General features: G+C 41.5%; 2 protein-coding genes across 2 annotated transcripts in view; one reads left to right on the forward strand and one right to left on the reverse strand.

The window, feature by feature from the left end:
- The window catches only part of afap1l2 (actin filament associated protein 1-like 2), a 41,821-nt gene extending 20,221 nt beyond the window's left edge, over window positions 1-21,600 (forward strand). The window contains exons 3-19 of the mRNA XM_069664939.1: window positions 362-430; window positions 2,628-2,719; window positions 11,378-11,486; window positions 14,147-14,358; window positions 16,142-16,321; window positions 16,422-16,508; window positions 16,920-17,004; window positions 17,116-17,220; window positions 17,377-17,588; window positions 18,314-18,459; window positions 18,546-18,657; window positions 19,318-19,572; window positions 19,647-19,932; window positions 20,076-20,249; window positions 20,329-20,516; window positions 20,599-20,796; window positions 20,899-21,600. Coding sequence (XP_069521040.1) covers window positions 362-430; window positions 2,628-2,719; window positions 11,378-11,486; window positions 14,147-14,358; window positions 16,142-16,321; window positions 16,422-16,508; window positions 16,920-17,004; window positions 17,116-17,220; window positions 17,377-17,588; window positions 18,314-18,459; window positions 18,546-18,657; window positions 19,318-19,572; window positions 19,647-19,932; window positions 20,076-20,249; window positions 20,329-20,516; window positions 20,599-20,796; window positions 20,899-20,925 — 2,537 coding nt within the window. The 3' untranslated portion in view covers window positions 20,926-21,600. The remainder of the gene's footprint in view (window positions 1-361; window positions 431-2,627; window positions 2,720-11,377; window positions 11,487-14,146; window positions 14,359-16,141; window positions 16,322-16,421; window positions 16,509-16,919; window positions 17,005-17,115; window positions 17,221-17,376; window positions 17,589-18,313; window positions 18,460-18,545; window positions 18,658-19,317; window positions 19,573-19,646; window positions 19,933-20,075; window positions 20,250-20,328; window positions 20,517-20,598; window positions 20,797-20,898) is intronic.
- Window positions 3,471-4,996, reverse strand: LOC138593985 (kelch repeat and BTB domain-containing protein 13). Its single transcript, XM_069665073.1, has one exon. The coding sequence runs from the start codon at window positions 4,994-4,996 to the stop codon at window positions 3,488-3,490; it is 1,509 nt and encodes a 502-aa protein (XP_069521174.1). The 3' UTR covers window positions 3,471-3,487.
- Window positions 21,601-22,070: the final 470 nt, after the last annotated feature.

The raw sequence follows: 22,070 nt of genomic DNA on the forward strand, positions 1-22,070 counted from the left end.
GTCCAGCAGGGAGTTTTCTGACTAATGTCCGATGAATGCAGGCCACGGTGAGGGTGGGTGTCAATAATGAGCTTGCACAATAGGCCTCTTGTTTGGGCCAAGTTCCACTTAAATCCTGGATTTTTGACCTAAATGATGCACTAAGGTGGAGTCAGATTTCCCCATCACTGCTAAATAAGTAAAATAATACTGCAAAGTGAGCATAATCTACAACCTGCATGTCTCACTAATGGTTGTTTTACCTTGTGGTATTTAAAGACCCTCTTCTAGTTTCACAGTGTTTAAGCTTTCCACCCACAAAGTAACACCCTCCGCTATGAAGTATGCTTTTTGTCAACCACATTTTCTTGCCCGTCTGCAGGTGCTGATGAGGAGTACATCTACATGAACAAAGTCATTGTCAGTGGAAAGAAAGACAAAGACGACAAAGGTGTGTGTTCAAAAGGTTCCTCCCTAAAGTGTGAAACTGATACTTGCATTGACTTTTGGTCCTGAAATGTGGCTGAAATATTATCTGTAAAGAAAAGGTTTTGATTATTTCTATTGAAAATGAGGGATAATGACAGCATTTTTAGCTATGCTAGCAACGTAGCTCTATGCTTCGTGTTTCCCCTGCGGCTATATTTGTGTAACTTTGCTGACCCCAACATTATTTCTATATATGGTTAACACTTTTGTTTAACAGCTTTTAAATTGTTTGTTGTGACATATTGCAGGCTAACAATGACCATACTAAAGTTCGCACTTAGCTCAAACCTATTTGTTAATGCAGCCTAACAGAGCTACTAGCATGGCTGTTTACTCTTAGCCTTGTTAGAGACCTTAATTTATTTAGTTAGCTATACATTAGTACATAGTTAGTGTAATTTTCTGACTAAACTCTCCCATTATTAAAGTATATGTTACTTAAATTAGTGTTAAATACGTTTAATTTTGCTATCTTTATGTTACTACTAGAAATATCTGTTTAGCTACTGCATAGCTAGCTTACTTTAGCTTTAAATACATTTGCAAAGCATGATTGTTGTTAAATGACATGCAACTTAGAAACTATTTTTTTCTGAAGAGGATCCTTTTGGTAGTTTTGAGTTGTCCAAGTCTGTCAAACAGCAGTGCTTTCTCAATTTGACATGATTCAAAGGTCTAGCAGACATGAGAATAAGCTGCCACAAGCTGCAGCCGCCCCCCTCAGCTCCTCTCCTCTCACCCCCATTTCCTGTCTGTTTCTTCATAGCTCTTCACCATCTGAGGCTGACCTGTTTTGTTTGGACAGTGTTAAAGAATGTGGTTTTAGTGAGCACACATATTTTCAGCAGCGACGTTCGCGAAGCCACATGTTTTGTTTTGCACAGACCCGTGAAAAGTGGGGGCTGAGATGTGAGAATTGAGGTTTCTTAACCGTTGATCGTGTGGTAAACAAGAACTTATGCCTGTCAGTTAAAGTGCAAAAGTGCAAGAGACATTTAAACCTCAGATGCTACAATTAAGCATGGTTAATTATAATAAGTCTTATCTGTAGTTATCGCATTGCTTTTATAACACAATCAGTTGGAACATTGGCTATGCATGGGTTAATACTGACTTTTCTGTTGAAATTCAGTTTAGCTTGTTTCCCATCCTCCTTCAGCAAAGATATCTGGAAATGTTGCTACATTTCCCTCAAAGTCATGAGATCAAAAGGTCCAAATATTTTCTTTTAACTATGAAATACTTTGATGTTGTGAAGTTAAGTTTGTGTTTGTATCACAAGTTTTAACTGTCCCTATCACTTTTAAGGTAGAAAACTAGGTGAAGAAAGCACTTATTTTGCGAACTAGCCTACTAGATATTTCAGAATTTCCCTTAACAGGTGAACATAACTTCATTTAAAAAGCAGGATTTGACTTTTTTGTGAATGTATTCATTTGTTTTCTTCCCAATACTTAACATGAGAATCAAGTAAAGAAACCACTTCCATCTCGTGTAGCTAGCGGCACATTAGCTTAGCTAAGCAGCAAGACTGGCAGCAGGGGACAACAATTAGGCCAGCTCTACTAAGTCCAAAGATTACAAAAATTTGCTTAGCAGCACCTCAACAATTAACAGTTTAAATCTACATTATCCCAAATTAGGTTAGCTGCTTCTCCCTGTTTCCTTTGTGAAAGCTAAACTAAGCTAACTGCCTCCTAGCCTTAGCTTCAAAACTAACGGATAGACCTGAATGTGGTATCAAACTGCTCATCTAACATGTCGCAAGAAAGCAAAGAGTCATGTTGCTATTAATTACTTCTAACTTCTCTAAGGAGGAAAGAGGCCAGTTAGCGTTACTTTGGTCTATATTAAGCACTGGTTGCTGTTAATCAATGTACAAATCCACTAAAAAACATAATTCTTTGTATCTTCCATTACTTGATCCATCTTTGTGGTATGTTCTTTGCATAAGAGAGTTGTTGCTACCACACAAATGCATCCCCTTGATATGGGTTATGTGGTCAACATTATTGAACAATGAAGGGTCTGTGCTCCCGGGGGGGTTAGGGATGAACTAACTATCTCTAATTACTGTGTGTTCATTTTACAGCAGTCAAATGTAAAAGTAAAGATGTTTGTAATTCGCTGACCTCCCACTCTTTGCTTTCATGACCTAGATTACAGACTAGATGCCCTGGTCAATGGGAAAGCAGCAAACAATATCTCGGTCCCACGGAAGAACCTCCCAGACCTGCCGCCCCCGAGAACAGTAAGTGATTACAGCTTGATTTCATCACACTGGATTTACATGTGAAATAATTTTCTCGTATTACACACAGCTTTTGAGCCTATGCCACTGTGGTGGGAATGGTAACAGCATAATTGACCCCAGTAGGATATCTAAACTCCACAAAGTACATGGGAAAGTTCACTAACTTTTGTAAGTATTCAAAATAAAGTACTAAGGATTGATACGTGTTGCCACAGAATAGCATTGGTTTTTAGTCTGCGGTCATACAAGCCAGAAACGTTTCCCACAGCTCTCAGAGTCGCAGGCCTGAGGCTAAGTGAAATCTATTCTCCCACAGAAACAGGTATTTAATCACTCAGGGGGCAACAAACCTGGGGAAGTGAGTATCCAAGAGTGTTAGAGAGCTGTGGTGTATTTTATGTTGGCTGCGAGGCCGGTGGCTCCTGAATTGGCCCAGTGTGACTTCAGGATAAGTAGAGAATGAGGGGTTTAGAACATCCCGTAAGTGCCTTTGAACTTCGCTAACACACACACACACATGCACAGTGGCCTCCCCTAATATAAACTACAGTAGCAGCTGTTGCTAATCAGAACAAATGCTTAGTGTCAGCATGTGTGTGTGTACAAGTGTGTACATGTGAAAGTGAATACATTGAAATGAAGAACAATTGTGCCACCATGCAACTCCAGGCTAATTTCATATCATTTTTTTTAATTCTCAAGTTTAGATTCTAGTTTCCAAACCTTAAAAAAGCATGTCATTGTTCTACAATCGTAGCAGTAGTTTCACAGTTGCAGTAAAGCTTCCACAAATCCCTCAGACATGTCTGGCAAAGACATTTCTTCCTCCTTCCCGTCTGCTTCCAGCTGTGGTGTAACTGGTCCCGTCTTGGGAAGCCTGAGTAAACACGTCCACAGTGAACCACTCTTTGGAAATCCCTTCATTTGCCTACGGGGCTTCCATCCATCCACATTGATGGTGTACTCCAGAGTTAGCATGTGTTTCACTGTGAACACTGAGTCGCCCCTTATCATTGCGGTGAACAGCGCCCCCTTGCTATTGATATAGTGTCCTTGCATGGCTGTCCACTGCCCTGTCGTGATGTTGTAGCAGTCCATTAAACAGCGCAAGAAGTCATCACAAGGCCCGTTGCGCATCACGTACAAATTATCCCTGTGGGCTGCCATACAATGACCATAACTTTGAGATTTGATCATGGTGGTTTCAAGTTTCCACTCGTTTCTCACTGGTATGTATTCGTAAATATCTGTGGTGTCTGGTGGTTTCCAGAAGCAGACAAACATCCGCCGTCGTGCAACTGCACAAGCTGCAGATGCTACCGGTCTTGGTGCATGTTGAATAAATGTCCACTCTCCCTTTTCAACATGGTAAGTCTCTGCAGTGGAAATCGTACGTTTTTGGTATTCGCCACCTATGGCATAGAGTCGTCCCTCGTGCCCCAGCAGGGTGAAGTCATATCTTGGCTGTTGGGGACCTGGAAGGGCAGTCCAAACTCCTGAGTCCGGGTTGTAGCAGAAGCTGCCATCAACCGTGTCCTTGCCATACCCATAAACTCCTCCGACAATGTACAATCGATTATCAAGCACTGCCACTCCAGCCATGGACGTGCTGCAGAGAGTTGGAAGGTTCGTCAGATGCTTCCACTCTCCTTCGTTCTCATCAAGGTAGGAAACGACCCTAAAGGAGTCGTGCAGCAGTTCCATCGAAGGGGAATGGGTGCCTATCGCGATATAAGAAGCAGGAGACAATGATTGAGAGTACTGAAGAAGGTCTTCAGGGATTGTACTCTCGGCTGCTTCCTTCAAATCGTCAAAAGCATCTCGAAGGAAAAGAGCAGCGTTGTAATAGAGTTCCTGCACCCCAAAGATGGACGCCGCTTGGTAAAGCAAGAGGCAGTTGTCCGAGTCGATAACGTCGCAAAGATGCTGCACCACACATGCGACCTGCAGGAACGCAGCGCACTCAACGGCTTCTACAAGCTCATCCGGGTCCTTGAGGGTGGGAATCTCTCCCCTGCAGATGGCAAGTGCAATGAGGAAACCCCTCGCATGAACACCCCCCTTCAGGTGGAGCTCGTCTTGCTGGCTTTCAATCATCCCGGATTGAAAGAGAGCGCAGAAGTAGTTGCTGTCCCTTGCTAGCATGGCCCGCTCCACCGTGAAACAGCTATCCTCCACCCGGACTCTCACAGAGCCTGTCTGGTGCTCCGGATCAGGGGTCGAATTCTCTGCACGACTATCCCTGTTGACTTCCAGGCCTTCAGGCACTTCCATGATCCCTGAAACCCTGGGTCTTTTCTCTTCCTAAAAAAGGCTCTCAAGAGACAGCTCAGCGTGTGACTCAAGTGTAGATTAGCCATTTTTCCGCCAGAAGTGGACGGTAAATAAAGGTTTGTGAGAGTTCCATTGCGTCCTGTCTGCATGGTCTGAAAATAGAGTCGGACTATAGATAGCAGCTGTGTGCCACTTGCAAGCGTCAGGCAGGGAAAGGAAAACTGTTGACATGCACAGTGAGCGGTTATGTGGCTGCACGCAACTGGTGATTATCATAACCGCAGTATAATTGGCTAGCATAAGTATTTGCTGAATTATTCATGATTATGTTATCTGGAAGCAGTGCCCCTTTAAACAAAGTTTTGTTTTACTTAACTATTTCCGTTTTATACATGCATATTTTACTTTCTTTATGGGTAGTAAGTTTGTACCTCGTAAACAGCGATGAAACCAAAATGTGGAACCAAAAATATGCAAGGTTTAGAGGAGGTTAAAGTGTTCCCAAGAAGACAAAATGATGGAAAAATAAATACAGTTTGTGCAAGATGTGCCATGTAAGCTTTTTCTGCCTCCCAGCATGCAATTTTTCATGTTTTTTTCCATTTTCATTCATTTCTTTCAGTATAATTTGAACTGTTTTTGTTTCACTGAAGTGTTCTTTAGCAAAGATTTTAAAAGGGTAGAGAGATAAGAGTTCTCCTGAATCAGGCTTTCCAAAGCTGATTATTTTTATCACTACCTTCTCCTCTGCTCTGAGCTCCCAGCAGGATCTTAGATACACTCTAAGTATGTGTGTGTAAGTGTGTGTGTTTTCACTGTGCTGGATTCTTGGCATGGGAACCAGGGATTTTCCATGTTCTTCTGACTGTTCGTTTTTCGGGCTCTTTTTCCCACTCTTTACTCAAAGCCCCTCCACCACACCCGTATTCCTCCTCCTCAGCCCCCGTCCCCCCCTCGTTTTGTTATTTATGCTGTGACTCCTCGATCCTCTCCTTCTACCCCATGTTTCAGTGGTGAGGATGTGTGTGTGTGAGAAGTTTGAGGAAGGGGCTAGAGTGATTTGAAAGGCCCTTGGGAGAAAAACTACACTTACAGACACACACCTGACATGTTCCCTACTTCTCCAGCGGGTCTGTGGATTCACTCGCCATACTCTTTTAAAGCCTCGGCCCAAACAACAATATGCAAATTATGTTTTTGGAGATGGTTGAAATGGAAAGAGAAAAAGGAAGAAGAAGAAGATAAGGGTGGTCGTGTGGGCGGTCAGGGGGCTGTTGCTGCTGCTGCTGCTGCTCTGGAATGCCTGGCTCTTTGTTTTAATTAATAGCAGATGTCTGGAGCTGCTGTTTTTTTTCACTATGGAGCAGTTTAAAGTTGTTGTGTGACTGCGAGCACTACACTTTACAGTCTTACTCCCTGAAGAATCACTTTTCTAAAGAAGTTCCTGTCAACTCTGAGCTTTTGTGGCTGTCTCTCTTCCTTCTCGGGTCATATAATCTAAAAATAAAAACTTCCTTTCTTATGGTCATTTAATGAGATCGAGTCTTATTTATGGTCGTATCAAAACCGCAAAATAATATAACATACTGTGTTGCAAATTAACACTTCTATTTTTGGTTTTCAAATGAATAGTGTGGAATTCCCCCACTATACAGTCCCTATTATCTGTGAATTAGTCTGAAAGTTTTTTGAATATTTAATCATCAAAAGGAGATCTATTTATAATAAAAATTAATCTGCAAGTATCATGCTTAAGACACTGACACATATTTCATCTAATCCCTTGATCCAGGCTTGTTTATTTTCATCATTGTGAAACTGGCCTGATTCCACTGTTCCTCTGCAATTTATGGCACCGTCCATCTTGTTCTATATCAAGGCTTGGACTTTAAAGTGTACACTTAAAACTTATATACAGTATTTACAGGGCTCAGTCTTGTTTTTGTTTTTTGGTTCTAAAAGGGTTCATCTATGTCATTCCAATTTCCAAAGAGTACAAGTTGTTACCATTTTTTCTAAATTGCTTGGTCGTAACTATAGATCTTTCTTATTTATCATCATCCTGACTTGCGCTATACAATTATTGATGGGCTGGCGCCAAATATCAATATTTTAATTAACAAATATATGGCGCTCTAAACAGATTTCCCTGCGATAACGTGAAAGGAAATAAATTTGCCCGAAGAAGTCAGATATCCTGATGTATTATTATATGTGTCTTGTGATATATCAATTATCGCAGAATTGATTTATCACAATATTATCGTTATCGCGGGCCACGTATCGCATCATATATCATAACATATATCGCATCGTATATCGCATCATATATCGCATCATATATCATATTTATATCACATCGTATATCGTATCATATATCATATATTCTATCATATTGTAAATCGTATCATGTATCGCATTGTATATTGTATCATATATCACATCATATATCGTATCGTATCGTATCTCTATCGTATATCGTATATCGTATCGTATATCGTATCGTATCTTGTATCGTATCAAATATCGTATCGTTTATCATATCGTATCTTGTATCGTATCTTGTATCGTATCAGATATCGTATCGTATATTGCATCGTATATCGTATCATATATCGTATCGTTTATCGTATCGTATATCGTATCGTATATCGTATCATATATCGTATCGTATATCGTATCTTGTATCGTATCAAATATCGTATCGTATATCGTATATTACATCATATACGGTATCAAAAATCGGAACAAATATTGTGTCGTATCATGAGTTACCCTGCAATTCCCACTCCTAACCTGCATTCTTTCAAATGCCCAGCAGGGGACGACTTCACTGATGGCAAAAACAGGTCAGATTGTATAGAAGTCTATGAGAAAACTACCCTTCTTCTCACTTGATTTATTGCCATAATACACATTTTCCTAATGAGTTCATGAAGTCAATCTCTAGCTTTAAGTCTTCTTCAACACAGACTAAATTTAGTCAGTTATTGTCCTGTTTAAGGTAAAATGGACGGTAAAGCAGGGTATGATTTGGGGTGTTGCTTCCTTGTGATGACCAGTTGCAACTACTGCTACTGGTCAATCACAACAGAGGTATAAGCAGTGCATATCCACACTGTTGTCCAAATATGGTCACATCTGGCTCCTAAAAAACAAGATGGCGTCAGGTTACAAAGCATATACAAGCTATGGAATTATTATTATTAATGGCTTTGCCCCATTTAAGTGTTGTTGTGCGCTCGCATGAATAATGCTTTGACATTGGCACACCTTAATGGAATGCAGCCATTATTTATAAGTAACACCTGGGTTTAACCCTGTTCCTACCAAGGGAATTTTATTTAATTCCTTTTTTCTCTCCTAGTATTTCCCTGCTATTGCATCATTCTGAAGAGAGAAAACTGTAACTCATGCTACATTCTGACATTTATATTTGCTGACACTTGCATTATGAAAAATCCGCAACAGCTCCGTAATGTAAAACTGATGTTACTCCACCTCTTTAAACCGCAGTGATAACATCTCCGTCCCACACTCTTCTCTTTGTGTGGATCCTTTCCTACACACTCTGGCACGCAGGATAATCAGACTAACAAGTCATCGTCACTGTGACTGTAGGAGACCATGCCATGACGCCAGTTGTTATGACACTTTACTGCATCTGCTATGTATTACTGGAAATGTGTTAGATCAATGATGTGATATGGTGGGAAAAGAGCTCATAACTAGGGCATTCCCTGTTTACTGGGCCCACATCAGAAAAGATGATTTTGTGCTTTTTTAATACAAACAGACAAATGTGATTTGTTTTTATCACAATAAGACCCACCACAGACTGGTAACCACTAAAAAATGATGCCTTTTTTCTCTTTAATTGTATTCATTTTTAATTTAGTAGCAGGTTTCAATGCGAAATGTAAACATTATCAGGCTTCCAAAGTTGATTTCGGGGTTATGTCGCATTAAAGGGACTACTTTTTGCTGTATCAAACTGATCTCCACCCTCAATTAAACAAACTCTGATCTTATAAGATACTTTAAGATGTTAGACTTTGTAAAAGTTCAGCCTTTTCCACAGAGCCAGCCTCCCTCAGGCATAGTTTGCGTGATATATTCAGCTCCTCTGCTTAAGGCTAATATTTCATATTTCTATGATCTTACAGAGAATGTGACAGCCCTGGGGGGAAACGCAGTAAAAATGAAGTAACTCAGACAGCGTGCTCAGATCTGTGGTGGGAGGAAACATTAGATGTAGTTAAGAAATGGCTCGTCGGCATTCGGCTCGTGGGGTTTCACAGAGTTCACTTGAGAGAAAAAGTTTTAAAACACGTCTGGATACATCCGATTTCGACAACTTCAATATGTTAATAGATTCCTCAGGTGACTCACTTATAGGTAAGAGTGGCACGTGTCATTTCTGTTACTTTCTTCTTTGGCCTCAGAGGATTCATCCTTCTGTGGAAGTCTGTCTACATAATCCGTCTTGTTGCTTCATGTTTGTCTCTATTCCAAAAAGGAAACATAGATTTTATCGTCACTGGCAGCTACTGGATTCTTAGACCTGATATGTATCTTAGTTTTAGTGTGTATCAAGACAAAACTTGCACATCTGCCATCTTTGGATGCCTCGAAAGATACAGTATGTAATAGCTTGAGACTTGTGCCCACAGGATGAGGGGATAAAGGATGTTTACCAGAAAGAAAGAAAAGAAAAAATTCCACCTTGATGTTCTCACCTGATGATGTAATCCCAACAAAGTTCAAATAGTCTCTTGTCTTCCGAACACTCAAGGTGCTTTTACACTACATGTCTCATTCATACACTAATTTACACACAAGGCAACTGATCTACTAATCATTCACGCTCACTTACGCACCTCCAGGAACAATTTGGCGTTCGGTATCTTCCCAAGGATACTTCCACGTAGACTAGAATAGTTAGGAATCGAACCGCCGACTTCCGATTGGGGGGCAACCCGCTCTACCTCTTTGCCACAACCGACCCAGCTTAAAGAGTAGACATGCATTATTATGATACAAAACAGAAATTGTTTTCTATTTCACAATTTCAGAGAACATAACTTGTGTTTTTCTAAGAAATAACAGCGACTGTATTCCTGTAACATATTTCAAACTTCTAACTTCCAAACTTTCCTCTACATTACAAGAATTTCCAGCAGATGTGTGGATGTTTGCCAAAAGTCTTTTTGCATTTCATTTCTTCACTTTTAACATTTCAGTTCATTCTAATAAAATTGCCATGCTAGCTAAAGAAAAAACGTTACCCAAATTGCTTCCACACTCTCTGGCTTATTCTCTTTTCCATGTTTCCCCAGAAGACAGGCCACAACTTTAAACGTACAGTTACTTAAAGGGCCAGTTCGCCGATTTTCAACCTCAGCTCCCCTCAACTGCAGCCCCGATTTGTAGACGATACACCAGTATATTCTCATCGTATTTCGGATTCTGTACCGCTCTGAGCCTGCAGCAGTCAATGCCCTTGACTGGTAGTATTTCACTCCAGCGTCTCTCGCTGGGCCGTGCCTTTCAGAGGGAGGGGCGCAATGCATGCTGGGTGCTGTAGGAATGTGGAATTGGCAAAACCCTGAGCTGTTTGTTCAACTTTCTGCACAGCTATGACACCAATTTCAAATATAATTGCTTCTATCGACTACAGAGAACACCAGCTTTGACTGACAGCGGCTTTTTCCAGGGTAGAACTGCTCCTTTAAATAAAATGCAACAAAACAATCCCGTAATTTATGTAAAACGTTACATATTATACCTTTTCATATATAAATAAAGAAAACCCAAAGTGAGGACAAAAGTCTCCGAAATGCATATTGGATCACGTGACTCATTAACAGACTCTAGTTCAGTATTAAAGTAATGCAGATCCTGTAAATGGATTGAGTTTGGTCCAAGCAGCCAAACAGCAAAGAGTCTGGTGTTTCCCAGAAGTATGTGAAGGCGCAGACAGACACAGGAGACGAGAAGAAAGACAGAAGTGAGGCCAGACTGCTGATTGATTTCAGGAAAAGCCACTCGGCCCACACACACACAGACACACACACACATTAAAATACACACCCTCCTTCTCTTTTCCATGCTCACACACATATACACTCTTCCCTTAAGGCATGCATGTAAGTGTGTAGTGCACAGGGTCAGACAAGGATTGGTTACATGAGGAATTCCCTACTTACTCCTGCAGTGACAGCTGGATTATCTGCCTGCAGGGAGAACACATGTTGATAATGTGTGGGTGTTTGTGCCTCAGTGTATGTTTTATATACTTCTATAGAGGGTTTTAGGACATGTAACTTAAATTAATTTGCTAGATTAAAGCATTTCTTCCATCCTTCTCTCATTTATCAGGATATGGTGGGTCGGGAGCCGTTCCCCTTACCTACAGTTCCTTCTCTGGCTGTAGACTCTGCAGAGAGTTACTATGAGGAGGCTCAGCCCTACGAGGAAACATTCAATGGTAAGAAGTCGTCTTCAATTTTGTATTTTTTTCCCTAGAAGAATATTTACAACATGTCCCAGCTAAAGGATGGTTAAATACACTCAACATGTTAGCTAATGCTTGGATGTAAATACAGTCGGTAGAGTGAAAGTATTGATTTACCTGCATTCTTTCTAATGGCCAGCAGGGGGTGGCTTCACTGGTTGCAAAAAGAAGTCACATTTTATTAAAGTATATGAGAAAATCACCCTACTTCTCACTTGACTTATTACCCTAATAAATATTTTCCTAATGAGTTTTTGGTCTCAATTACAAAATAAAAGTCTTCTTCAATGCAGCATGAGGTTGATTTAGTAAATTATGGTCCCGTTTAAAGTTAAACAGACGATAAAGCGGGGTATATTTTAGGGCGTGGCTTCCTTGTGATTGACAAGTCGCCACCAAGGCCACATGTCCATCAGTGGTAGAGGCAGCGGCAGTGCAAATGCATCATTTCGTCAAAATATGGTCACTTTTGGCTCCAGAGAACCAAGATGATGATGGCCAACTTGCCAAATTCAAGGCTTCTTCTTATAGACAGTCAATGGAAATATCAATAATGTACCATTCAGCCAATATATACATTGCTTTCAATTTAGCCATTATTTGTCAAGTCTTTTCTTACACTAGACTGTACAAAAAGATGGACGACATGACAGTTCCATAAAAGCGTAGCCAAAACATCTCTATCGCCCCCTGCTGACTGGCTTCAGTATAGGTCATAAGGCCCGCCTCCTCCATGTTAACAAAAGGGACATGAGTCAAACTACAAAATCAAAATACACGTCGAATAAATGTTTCTCAAACTTGGTTTCTATCATTATAGTTAGTTCTTATTATGCTGATTTACGTCCAAGTGTTCATTTTTCTGACAAGTTTACTTTTAATGAGTTAATTGATGCTGTAAAAAGGATGATTGACAGCTCGGTTGACAAATACAGCTCCTGCAGCAGAGTAGAGGAGGAACAACGAGAGGAAACGTAACTAAAACAATCGCTACAGTCATTGAAGTTTACGTATCTGTGAACGTCTGCTTCAGACACAAAGAAGCTGTCCTGCTGTTAAATACGCAGATGTGCGGGATCTTTGCTGTTTGCTGTAGCGGAACTGGCTACAGCGGCTCCACCCGAAGATCTCTATTGCGCAACTCTGGCTCCAAATGACAATGGCAGCGCCCATCATGGGGGCTATTTTCGCTTCAAATTTGTACAATGCGAGGAGATGGAGACGCGTTGTTCATCTATTTGTTTATAGTTCATTGGTTCTTACCCAGGTCAAAAGATCAACATTTTTCATTTGGTCATATTACCTTTCTTCAAATATATATAACATCATTTTAAAGAAGAAAATTGTTACCCATATTACAATCTAACATTTCTTACACTCCTTGAAACATTCATGTAAAGACAAAGAAAGTTTGCCCAAATCATTTAAAGGGAATGTCATCATGGCAATGGTTGCTCACCTTCGTGAGGTCACTAATAGTAAACCTTTGAATCATCTATGACAAATTAAATGGCTGATATTTTTCTAGTCATACAATTTTACAAGCTTAAACCAATGTGTTTTGATTGTTTGTCTTAAAACCTGCACCTTTGTGCTTGAGCTGTTAACCACAATGGAAACACATGGCAACAATAGTGGTCGTACTCTCAACAGGAATATGATCTGCTTCTGAGAAAGTGGTTTCACATTCTGCGAGACCTTTGCCACAAGCTATTCTCTCGCACTGAGACAGCTTGACTACATTCTATAAAGACACTTGTCTGCTTAAAGTTTACAGTAAGTTCATCTATATGTTGGGCTGTGGCTAATGAGTTATATTAATTAACACAGTGACACGGGTGAAACGCTCTCTGCAATGCTGAACAGGTATTTTAATCATAATACCACAGCCATGAAGAATACTTGATTCTGATTGGCCAGAAGGTGCATGTTATTGTTCATACCACCGCATCTCTTTTTCAGTAACCAGACGACCTGTCAGTGGACTCGCTTAAAGTTTCCTTATGTTTGTACGTTGATGCTGAAACAATTTCTTATGAAGCAATAGGCTTTTGTTGTTGTAATTGTTAAAGGCATTTCCTCTATCTGCTCTCTTCTTCTTCTTCCTTTTCCTGTTTCCTTCGATGTTGTGTAGATCTGGACTGTTTCGGCCTTCTCTCAGGGCCCTGGATGCGAGTGCAGAGCTCTGACAGTGTGGTCTATGCTGTTATCAGTAGGGGTAGCTACCTCTCTATCACTGGATGTGTTTGTTTATGAATGGCATGTCTTGGTCTTGCAGTTGCTTGAGGCATAAGCAGGAATGTGCACGGGCCAATCAGCATGAGCCTTCAGTCCTCATTGTCCAGCATGACCGGCGTGTTGCATGTCGAGGAACAACTTCATGAGTCATTAAACTCTCCCATCTTATCAGTTTCTTCAATGTTTTTGCTTCCTTTTCATCACATCTTGTTATATTTTTCCTGTTTCCATCTCTCATAAAGACTTTAACATCTTATTTCCAGCCAGACTGTTGCAGAATGTCGTCAAAATCAAGAAATCATCATCACCATTTGGCCCTTCAAACTAATTCATATCGCCGTCCTTGTTTTTGTTTCTTGGTTCATAGCATCACCTCTCTGATATCTGTTTCCTAGATGATGGGGAGGCAGTGAGCAGCTCATACGAGTCCTACGATGAGGAGGAAGTGACCAGAGGGAAGTCGCCGTCAGCGCAGCACCAGTGGCCGTCAGCGGAGGCGTCCATCGAGCTGATGAAGGACGCTCGGATCTGTGCCTTCCTGTGGAGGAAAAAGTGGCTGGGCCAGTGGGCCAAACAGCTCTGTGTCATCAAAGATCATCGCCTGCTGGTGGGTAAAAAATGGTGTCAAAATCGGAATTAAAGTTTGGTGTACAGTTGTTATAGAGTCATGAGCACGGAGGGTTTTATGAAGGGAAAACAAACCCTCCAAATACATGTAAAACTCAGTGTTATCTCTGACATGCCGTACTTGTTTTGCCACTTATTTTTAGAATGGAAAATGTTCAGTCCAGTAAATGAAGATGTAAAAATAGCTGAAAGAAGAAATCATTCTGTACTTATTTGTGCTGATAATGTTAAGAATGTTAGGAGTCAAAATGTACAATATCAGGACCCTGGAATGAGGACACGAATGAATATCAAAACATTTGGGGAAATTCACTTATTTGCTTTGTTTTAAAGAACTTGGTGAGAAGACTAGAGATGAGATGAGGCTATGAGATGCGTAAGATAACATAAATCCTACTTCTTTATTAACAGTAAAGCAAATGAGGCTTAATGTAAACATAATTTCACCTATCTATCAGCATTTCATCCTTACAAGCAAGCAGTTGTTTTTGGAAAGACCCTCAGATATAACTGTTTGCTAGCTGAACCAAATGTCAGATAGTTAGTAGCTAGCTGGTGAGGAAAATAGAAAAGCTACTAGCTAAAGAGCTAACTAGAAGTTGGAGACCAAAATAGCGCTAAAAAGAGAGTTGAAACATGAATCAGGTAGTCACAAACGCAGCGACTAATTAATGTTAATTTTTCTGCAAAAAAAGCTAAAACTTATTAACATGTTAACTATTTAACCTTTACTAGATTAAAATGTGTCAGCATTGAGTAAAAGTCCATCACACTATCTCCAGTTGGCCATATATTCAGTAAACCTAGGTTAAAGCACAGAGCTAGACCTAGCTAAAAAGCCTAGCCTAGCATAAAGACTAGAAATGGGATAAAACTGCTAGCCTGGTACCCTCTCAAGCGAAAATACATGTAACAGCACCTTATAGCAGCTCATTCATTAACAAACTGTAACTATTGTTGATCTGTACAAAAACAGTAACAGTAAAATACTAATTTTTGGTTTTAACTATTTCCTGGCTAACGTAAGAAGAGCTTGGTTAGCTTACAATCAGCAATTTGTTGTTACAGTTAGGTGCCAGTTAACCAGCTGAAACAATTCACATAAGTGCTGGTTGGATGTAAGCTGCTTTTTATCAATACACTGTTGCGGCAAACCAAGTTTATAGTGGGGTTTTTTTCATGTTATGGGGACAAAGCCATGCTAGCTGTTGCCCCAGCTAACAGGATTTAAGCTAGCTTTGATAATCAGCTCCCTACTCTAGCTCCAAAATTAGCAAACAGGAGTGTGGTATTAATATTTGCATCTAACTCTATGCTTTTATATGTGAAATGTTCGTCATAAAACAGATTACTCTGGATCAATTTCGTGATTTTAAAAGAATGACTCATTTTATCTTCGGTGTATTTTTGAATGACTCTTACTTGCTTGGTTGACAGTGGCACAGTTCCTGGTAACCAGCTGCTCTTAAAAGTGTTCCTTGTAACTATTCAGCTATTTCTCATGTTATGTAAGGTTGTGTTTATATTTATAGACTTTCGAAGAAATTCCCCTGAATACATTACAGCAGGAAACCACATGAGGGTCAGGTTGGAATAATTTCATCCGGTCATTAACAAGTCTACTACTTTCTTTTATGCTTATTCATTTAAGGGATTACGAGTTATTTTCAGTGCAAATGCCACTGTTGCTTTTGCTTCATTTACGGCTATTTGTTGCCAACAGTCAGCCATAATGAAGTCACAAAACTCTCTGCCTCTCTCAGTGCTATAAGAGCTCCAAGGAGCAGACGCCCCTGCTGGATGTGAGCCTGTTGGGCTGCAGTGTGGTCTACAAGGAGAAGCAAATGAAGAGAAAAGAGCACAAGCTGAAGATCGTCCCAGTGGGAGGGGAGGCCATCGTGCTGGGCCTGCAGAGCAAGGAGCAGACAGAGCTGTGGCTCAGGGTAAGTCTGTTGTAATAATGCCTCATTTGTTTATTTAAAATCATATGATTTGACTCTGCAGTTGTTGGTGATGATTTATCTCTCTGGGCTTGTTCGACAGGTGATTCATGAGATCAGTCCCAAGCCAGCTGAAAACTGTGAACCCCAGCACTCTGTGTCCGACTCCCCAAGGCTCATTTGTACAAAGGTACACTTACTTTTTAGCTTCCACCAAAAGTACTAGAGACCTTAAATCCAAGGAACTTTTTTTTAAAGGGTTCCTTCTACCCATTTTTGCCCCTGTTTTACTGAGGTCCAAAAACCTGTAAAGACAAGGTAAACCCATAGTTGCTGTGTGCAAAAGCCACACCTGTACTCCACCAATCAGAAATGTTTAGCGCTGCAAGGCCCACCTCATGTACTTTAGAGCAGGGACCATTTGGAGGTTAAATCCCAGGACTTTATTTAGACCCTGGTCCTTCAGGTTAAGAAGCAATGAATTCCTCCTAAAGTACCTGTGGTGGAAATGTAGCTTTCGATTGTGTCTACCTTTTGTCACTATTTGTATCTCTCATGAACATGCCTTTTAAATGACTCAAACATTGACGTGAACTTTCAGGGAGATCTGAACGAGAGATACTCGGTGGCTTCAGAGAGCGGCAGCAGCACTGACAGTCACGCTGAGACTCCCGAACACAAAGATGGTGAGTCACTCCTTCAACTTTATACAGACCAAAATCCGAGGTGAAGCAGTTATCTGATAGGAATTTAATCTTGAAATATGAATCGCACATTCTTCTTCTTCCCCTCCACAGTGAAGAAAAAATACAGCGCAGGTTTGAAGTTCAGCAACCTCATGAATATCGGCAAGAAGAAACCCTCGTCGTTAGAGAGCCCAGAGAAATGTGTGGACACCTCAGGTAAGCTGAGATATACCATACATGTTATATATAAGCTATAATACCCTAAAGGAATATAATTACTCTTTACATGCTAAGGAACCCATGAGCAGTTTTAGTAACTAGGAAGACAAACAGGTACCTCATGATTAAGGTAGCTTCTGTTTCCTCGGTCAGGCTACCTCAATGTGCTGGTGAACAGCCAGTGGCGGACCTGCTGGTGCCTCATCAAGAACGGGCAGCTGTGGTTCTACCAGGACAAGGGCAAGAACAAAGTGAGCCAGCCCGCCGTGACCCTCGGGGGCTGCAGCGTCTTGCCCGACCCGAGCCCCGAGCACCTGTACTCCTTTAGGATCGACATGGACGGCACACAGCTGGCAACATTAGAGGTAGACAAACAATCTACAGTTGCAGCCCCTACACGCCTATGTCCTTTCTGCTGACATCAAACTACGTCTATTTAATGTCGTGTATGTGTGCGCACGAGGGTGGTCCGTGTGTTTGTGTGCATATGAGTGTGTGTGTGATGGGTGTGGATGCACTGGGATTTCAGTGGCTGATGCGACGCCCTTTTTCATTAGGCTTCCAGTACCACCCTGCTACAGTGTGTTTGGTCATCGGCTGAGGAATTTCATGTTTAGTCTTGAGGGCTCTGTCTGACACATTTATGGGCTTTCTTTCTCATGAGGTATTTCGAAGTTTAAACTTCCCTCTTTTGATTTATTTTTCAATCACAACAAATAAAAACTTAAACAAGGTAAAAACTATTTCAAGACAGAAAAATCTGTGAAATTGTACAAGGCTGGGTATTAAAAAGAGCTGCTTTATTAGCACCAGACTCCCTAAATACTTCACTTTACTTACTGCTGATTCTCACACAACATAATATGTCTTGTTTTATTTTGGAACAATCCTCAGATGAGGACAGACATTTCACTTCTTAAAAGGTTTGACATATTGAAACACTGCTGGGAAACTATGCTGCAGCAATCATCTCATTAATACAAAGTGACAGATGGCATGCAGTTCAAACCATTCGCTGGTTTTACTCATGATGTCGTAAGTGCATGGTATGTAATAAATGCACTTTGTTCTCTTTCCGTCCCTCTCTCAGGCTAAGACGTCGGCAGACATGGGACACTGGCTGGGCCTCCTGCTGTCGCAGACGGGCAACAAGACGGACCCGGCGGAGCTGACGTATGACTACGTGAACTCTGAGAGGATCTCCAGCATCGTCAATTCTGCCAAGACGTCCTTATAGTAAGATCTGGATACTTACGATCACTTTAGGTGTCACATGTCCAAGCCTTTAAGCTTGACCTCTGGGTGTATTTGTGTGTCTTTAGCTTGATGCAGAGGAGATATTCAGAGCCAAACACCTACATCGAAACCCTGCCCTCCATCGCTCACAACTCTGACGAACTGTATGATGATGTGGCGTCTTTAGCTGATCCAGAGGTAAGCTCCCGACTGAGACAGTCGATTGTCTTACAATATTATAAAGTTAAAGTTGTAATCTGGAAGATCTCAGTTTCGTTCTCTTTGGCGGCACCTGTGGCGATAATCGGTAATTGCGGGAGCACACTTCCCAGATATCCTGTGCTGTTTTTCCCTCCGTAAACAGACTGATGTCAAATTTACCGGACTTTAGGCAGATTGATATGATTACAGTTCGTCCTCCTGGTTGCGTGATTAGAGCCGAATCCCTAGTGATGGTTATCGAGAAATAACAGCCCTTGGAATTCCGTAATTAACCAATCAGTATCAAGTATTTAACACAGCTGTGTAATAAGGTTTTATATCTAATTTTCTGAATTCCCTTCTTTCCTTCGTGTTTCACCACTGAAAGATACTTTTTTTGCACTGTGAAGAAGATTATAAATAAAGGCCTTGAAACCAAGAAAAAAATGCTAATTAATCATCAAAATTGTTGCACTTGAAGCCTCTATCAATCATCTTATCAATTAAACAACAGCAACAGATTTTATGAATCATTGTTGTGAGAACGATACAAACTGCCCCCTCTCTTGTTTGCAATCAGTTTTCATTTCACTTTCATTCTCACTTCATCTGGCCACTTTCCATCCCCTCCTAACTTCGTCCTCTCGTAAAACACAGGATGCTGAAGAGAGCGGCCTGCTTGACAATGAGGACAACAACCCTCAGGAACAGAATGAAAGCTGCTCGCAGGACAACAAGGACTCAGTGGGGTCAGAACAGGACACTGAAAACAGGATTTACCTGGACCTGGTCCCTGTGCGCTCCTTCCTCCACACGCCCAGTGGGAACAAATCTGCCCCTGCCAAGGAAACTTCGAGTCATTCCCCAGTCCCTGTAGAGGACCAGAAGGACCAATCATCTCAAAGCAAAGAGGTAGGTTTGAGTGATTTAATGGGATAATGCTATTAAGTTGCATTAGATTAATATATTTTGGGCTCTAATTGCAGGTAACTTCAGCTAACCGTACTGAGCCAGAGTCAACGCCTGAATTAAATGGAACAAGCTCGACCAGACAGGAACAAGAGCGCCCCCCGACTCCAAATCCACCACAGGCACAAACGCAACCACCTAAGACCTCATCCCTGAGCCAGGAGACCCCAAAGAGGACCCTGGAAATCCCACAGGTCTTCAATCCCTCCTCATCCTCTGGGGTACAGATCCATAATAAAAGCCTACTTCCTGCTGGGTTCCCTCAAAGTCCTCAACCCATGCGGCCCAAGGCACATACCATAGGTGAGAATAATGAGGTTAAAAGAGCGTCCTTGCGTCCTTCTATCTGTAATTGTACACTCCTATGGCTCCCTCTAGTGGAAAACTGTGTACTCTACACTTAAAAGCACAAATTGGATTTTTCATATAATCTTTCATTTCCCAAGGGTGTCCCGGTGCAGTCGAAGGCAAACTGGGCAAGAACCGCACAGAGGCCGACATGCGCCGCTACACCGACGACCGCGACCGCCTGGAGAAAGAGCGGGAGGAGGTGAGGAGCAGTCTGGCCAACCTGAAGAAGGAGAGGAGGGAAACCAAAGAGGAGCTCAGTTCCTGCCAAGGTACGCCTGCACTTCCTGTTTGACAAAACTCTGATTCTGAGGTTTAAACTGATGATTGACAGCTGACTTTTCTCCACAGATCCCAAGCAGCAGGCCTCATTAGAAGCCCGTCTGAAGCAGAAGGAAGAGGCGTGTCGGGAGGCGGAGAACCGCAGGGTGGAAGTGGAGCTGCAATTGGTAGATGTGAAGGGATGTTTGAAGAAGGTGGAGGCGGGGCCGTTCGAACTGGGAACCACACTGGACAGCAGCCTCCAGGACACGCCCACAGTGAGTGTGACGGCAGATTGATTTAAATGATGGTGCAGTTTGATTCTGTCACTAACAAGCCATCCATCTTTTTACCTTTTAGCATAAAACATCAAGCCTGCCTGCCCAGACATCCTCCTCCTCCTCCTCCTCCTTCTCCTCCTCCTCCTCATCATTATCCCTACCCTCAAACAGCAGTGTCAGCGCAGACCCCGCTTCCCCGGTTAACTCTGCATCTGCACTCAAGAGCAGACCTGCTTCCATCATGGCCACCAAAGGCAAAGTCCTGCAGAAAGCTAAGGTGAGATTTTAATGTATCATAGTTAAAGTTTCAAGCAGCTCTTAAAAGGAAGTACCACTTTGTCTGTCAGAATACCTCAATTTCCACGTTTTGTATCAACAGGAGTGGGAGAAGAAATCCACCACCTAGACAGTAACCCAAACGCCCTTTGACCTCTCAAATCCACAAGTTGTTTTGGTATGGTCGGCCTTCCTGAACTTGCTGAAAGGACGAAAAACAATATCCTCTGACTTCCCCTTGGATCCTTCATCTTCATCATCTCCTTGCCAAGACTATAAAAGAGCCAATCAGAGAGCCGCTTTCTCAACACCACTGGACGATCTTAGTACCAAGGACTTTTGGAGGTTGTTCTTACCAACGTTTGTTAAAAGGAGGGCAGTGATGTAGTAGCATTTTGGCCAGTCTAACAATTGTTTCTGATAATAAAGCACAAACAGGATGTTTTTACATTGAAAAAACAGCAACATTTTAAACCGCTGAAGTTTGAGACAGAAAGAAACCCCTCTACAAAATTGGCCGTTTTGTACACCATAGATCGTAGCTTGGTTCATATATGCTGGTAGCCAAGATGTAAATATATTTACACCATTATTCAGCCGTTTGGCTTGTATTGCTAGCTAAAAATGCACTTTTTATTCAAATAAAAATGTACTGACAACACACCGGCTTTGAAATGTGTCTATGGAAACATCTCCCTTTGCCAGGATGTGTCTGTAAAGCTTGTCCTTTTAAGAGACTCAAGTTTCAGTGTAATAACAATGCAGAAGATAGAGGAGGCCTGCGGCATTAAATATTAATAGGGTAATTACAGTTAACTCAGTCATTTCTCACTAATGATGTAATAAAGCATTCATGAAGGGGAGTCATTTGTTAATTAAATGTTCATCTAGCAAATGTTTTTGAAAGATGGAAGCATTTAAAATTGATTTTTGGCTTTTCATTTAAAGGACAAGCCATTTCAAACACAATTTAGGGCTAATCAGCTTTTAGCACGAGTGGAATAATCCTACCGTTTGGCAAAATCATCTCCACACTCACGGACCCACGGACTTTGTGGCGCGTTCACGGTAAGTGTACGTGAGGGTTATACGAACTTTTCAACGCCAAATTGCGTTCTTTCCGTGAACAGGCATATCTGCAGACTCTCCTGTCGTAGTTACCCAGAGTTCATAGCGAACTTGGTGACGTATATAAACGTGATTGTCAAGCCCCCCAATAAATGTAAACAAATGTTCGTATATTGAAGTAGTATTCTATAAAGTTTGCGGGGGAAA

The sequence above is a fragment of the Semicossyphus pulcher genome, unplaced genomic scaffold, assembly GCF_022749685.1.
Source record: "Semicossyphus pulcher isolate SPU_LCO1_2020_fin unplaced genomic scaffold, fSemPul1.0.p SCAF_16, whole genome shotgun sequence".
NCBI classification, from domain to species: domain Eukaryota; kingdom Metazoa; phylum Chordata; class Actinopteri; order Labriformes; family Labridae; genus Semicossyphus; species Semicossyphus pulcher.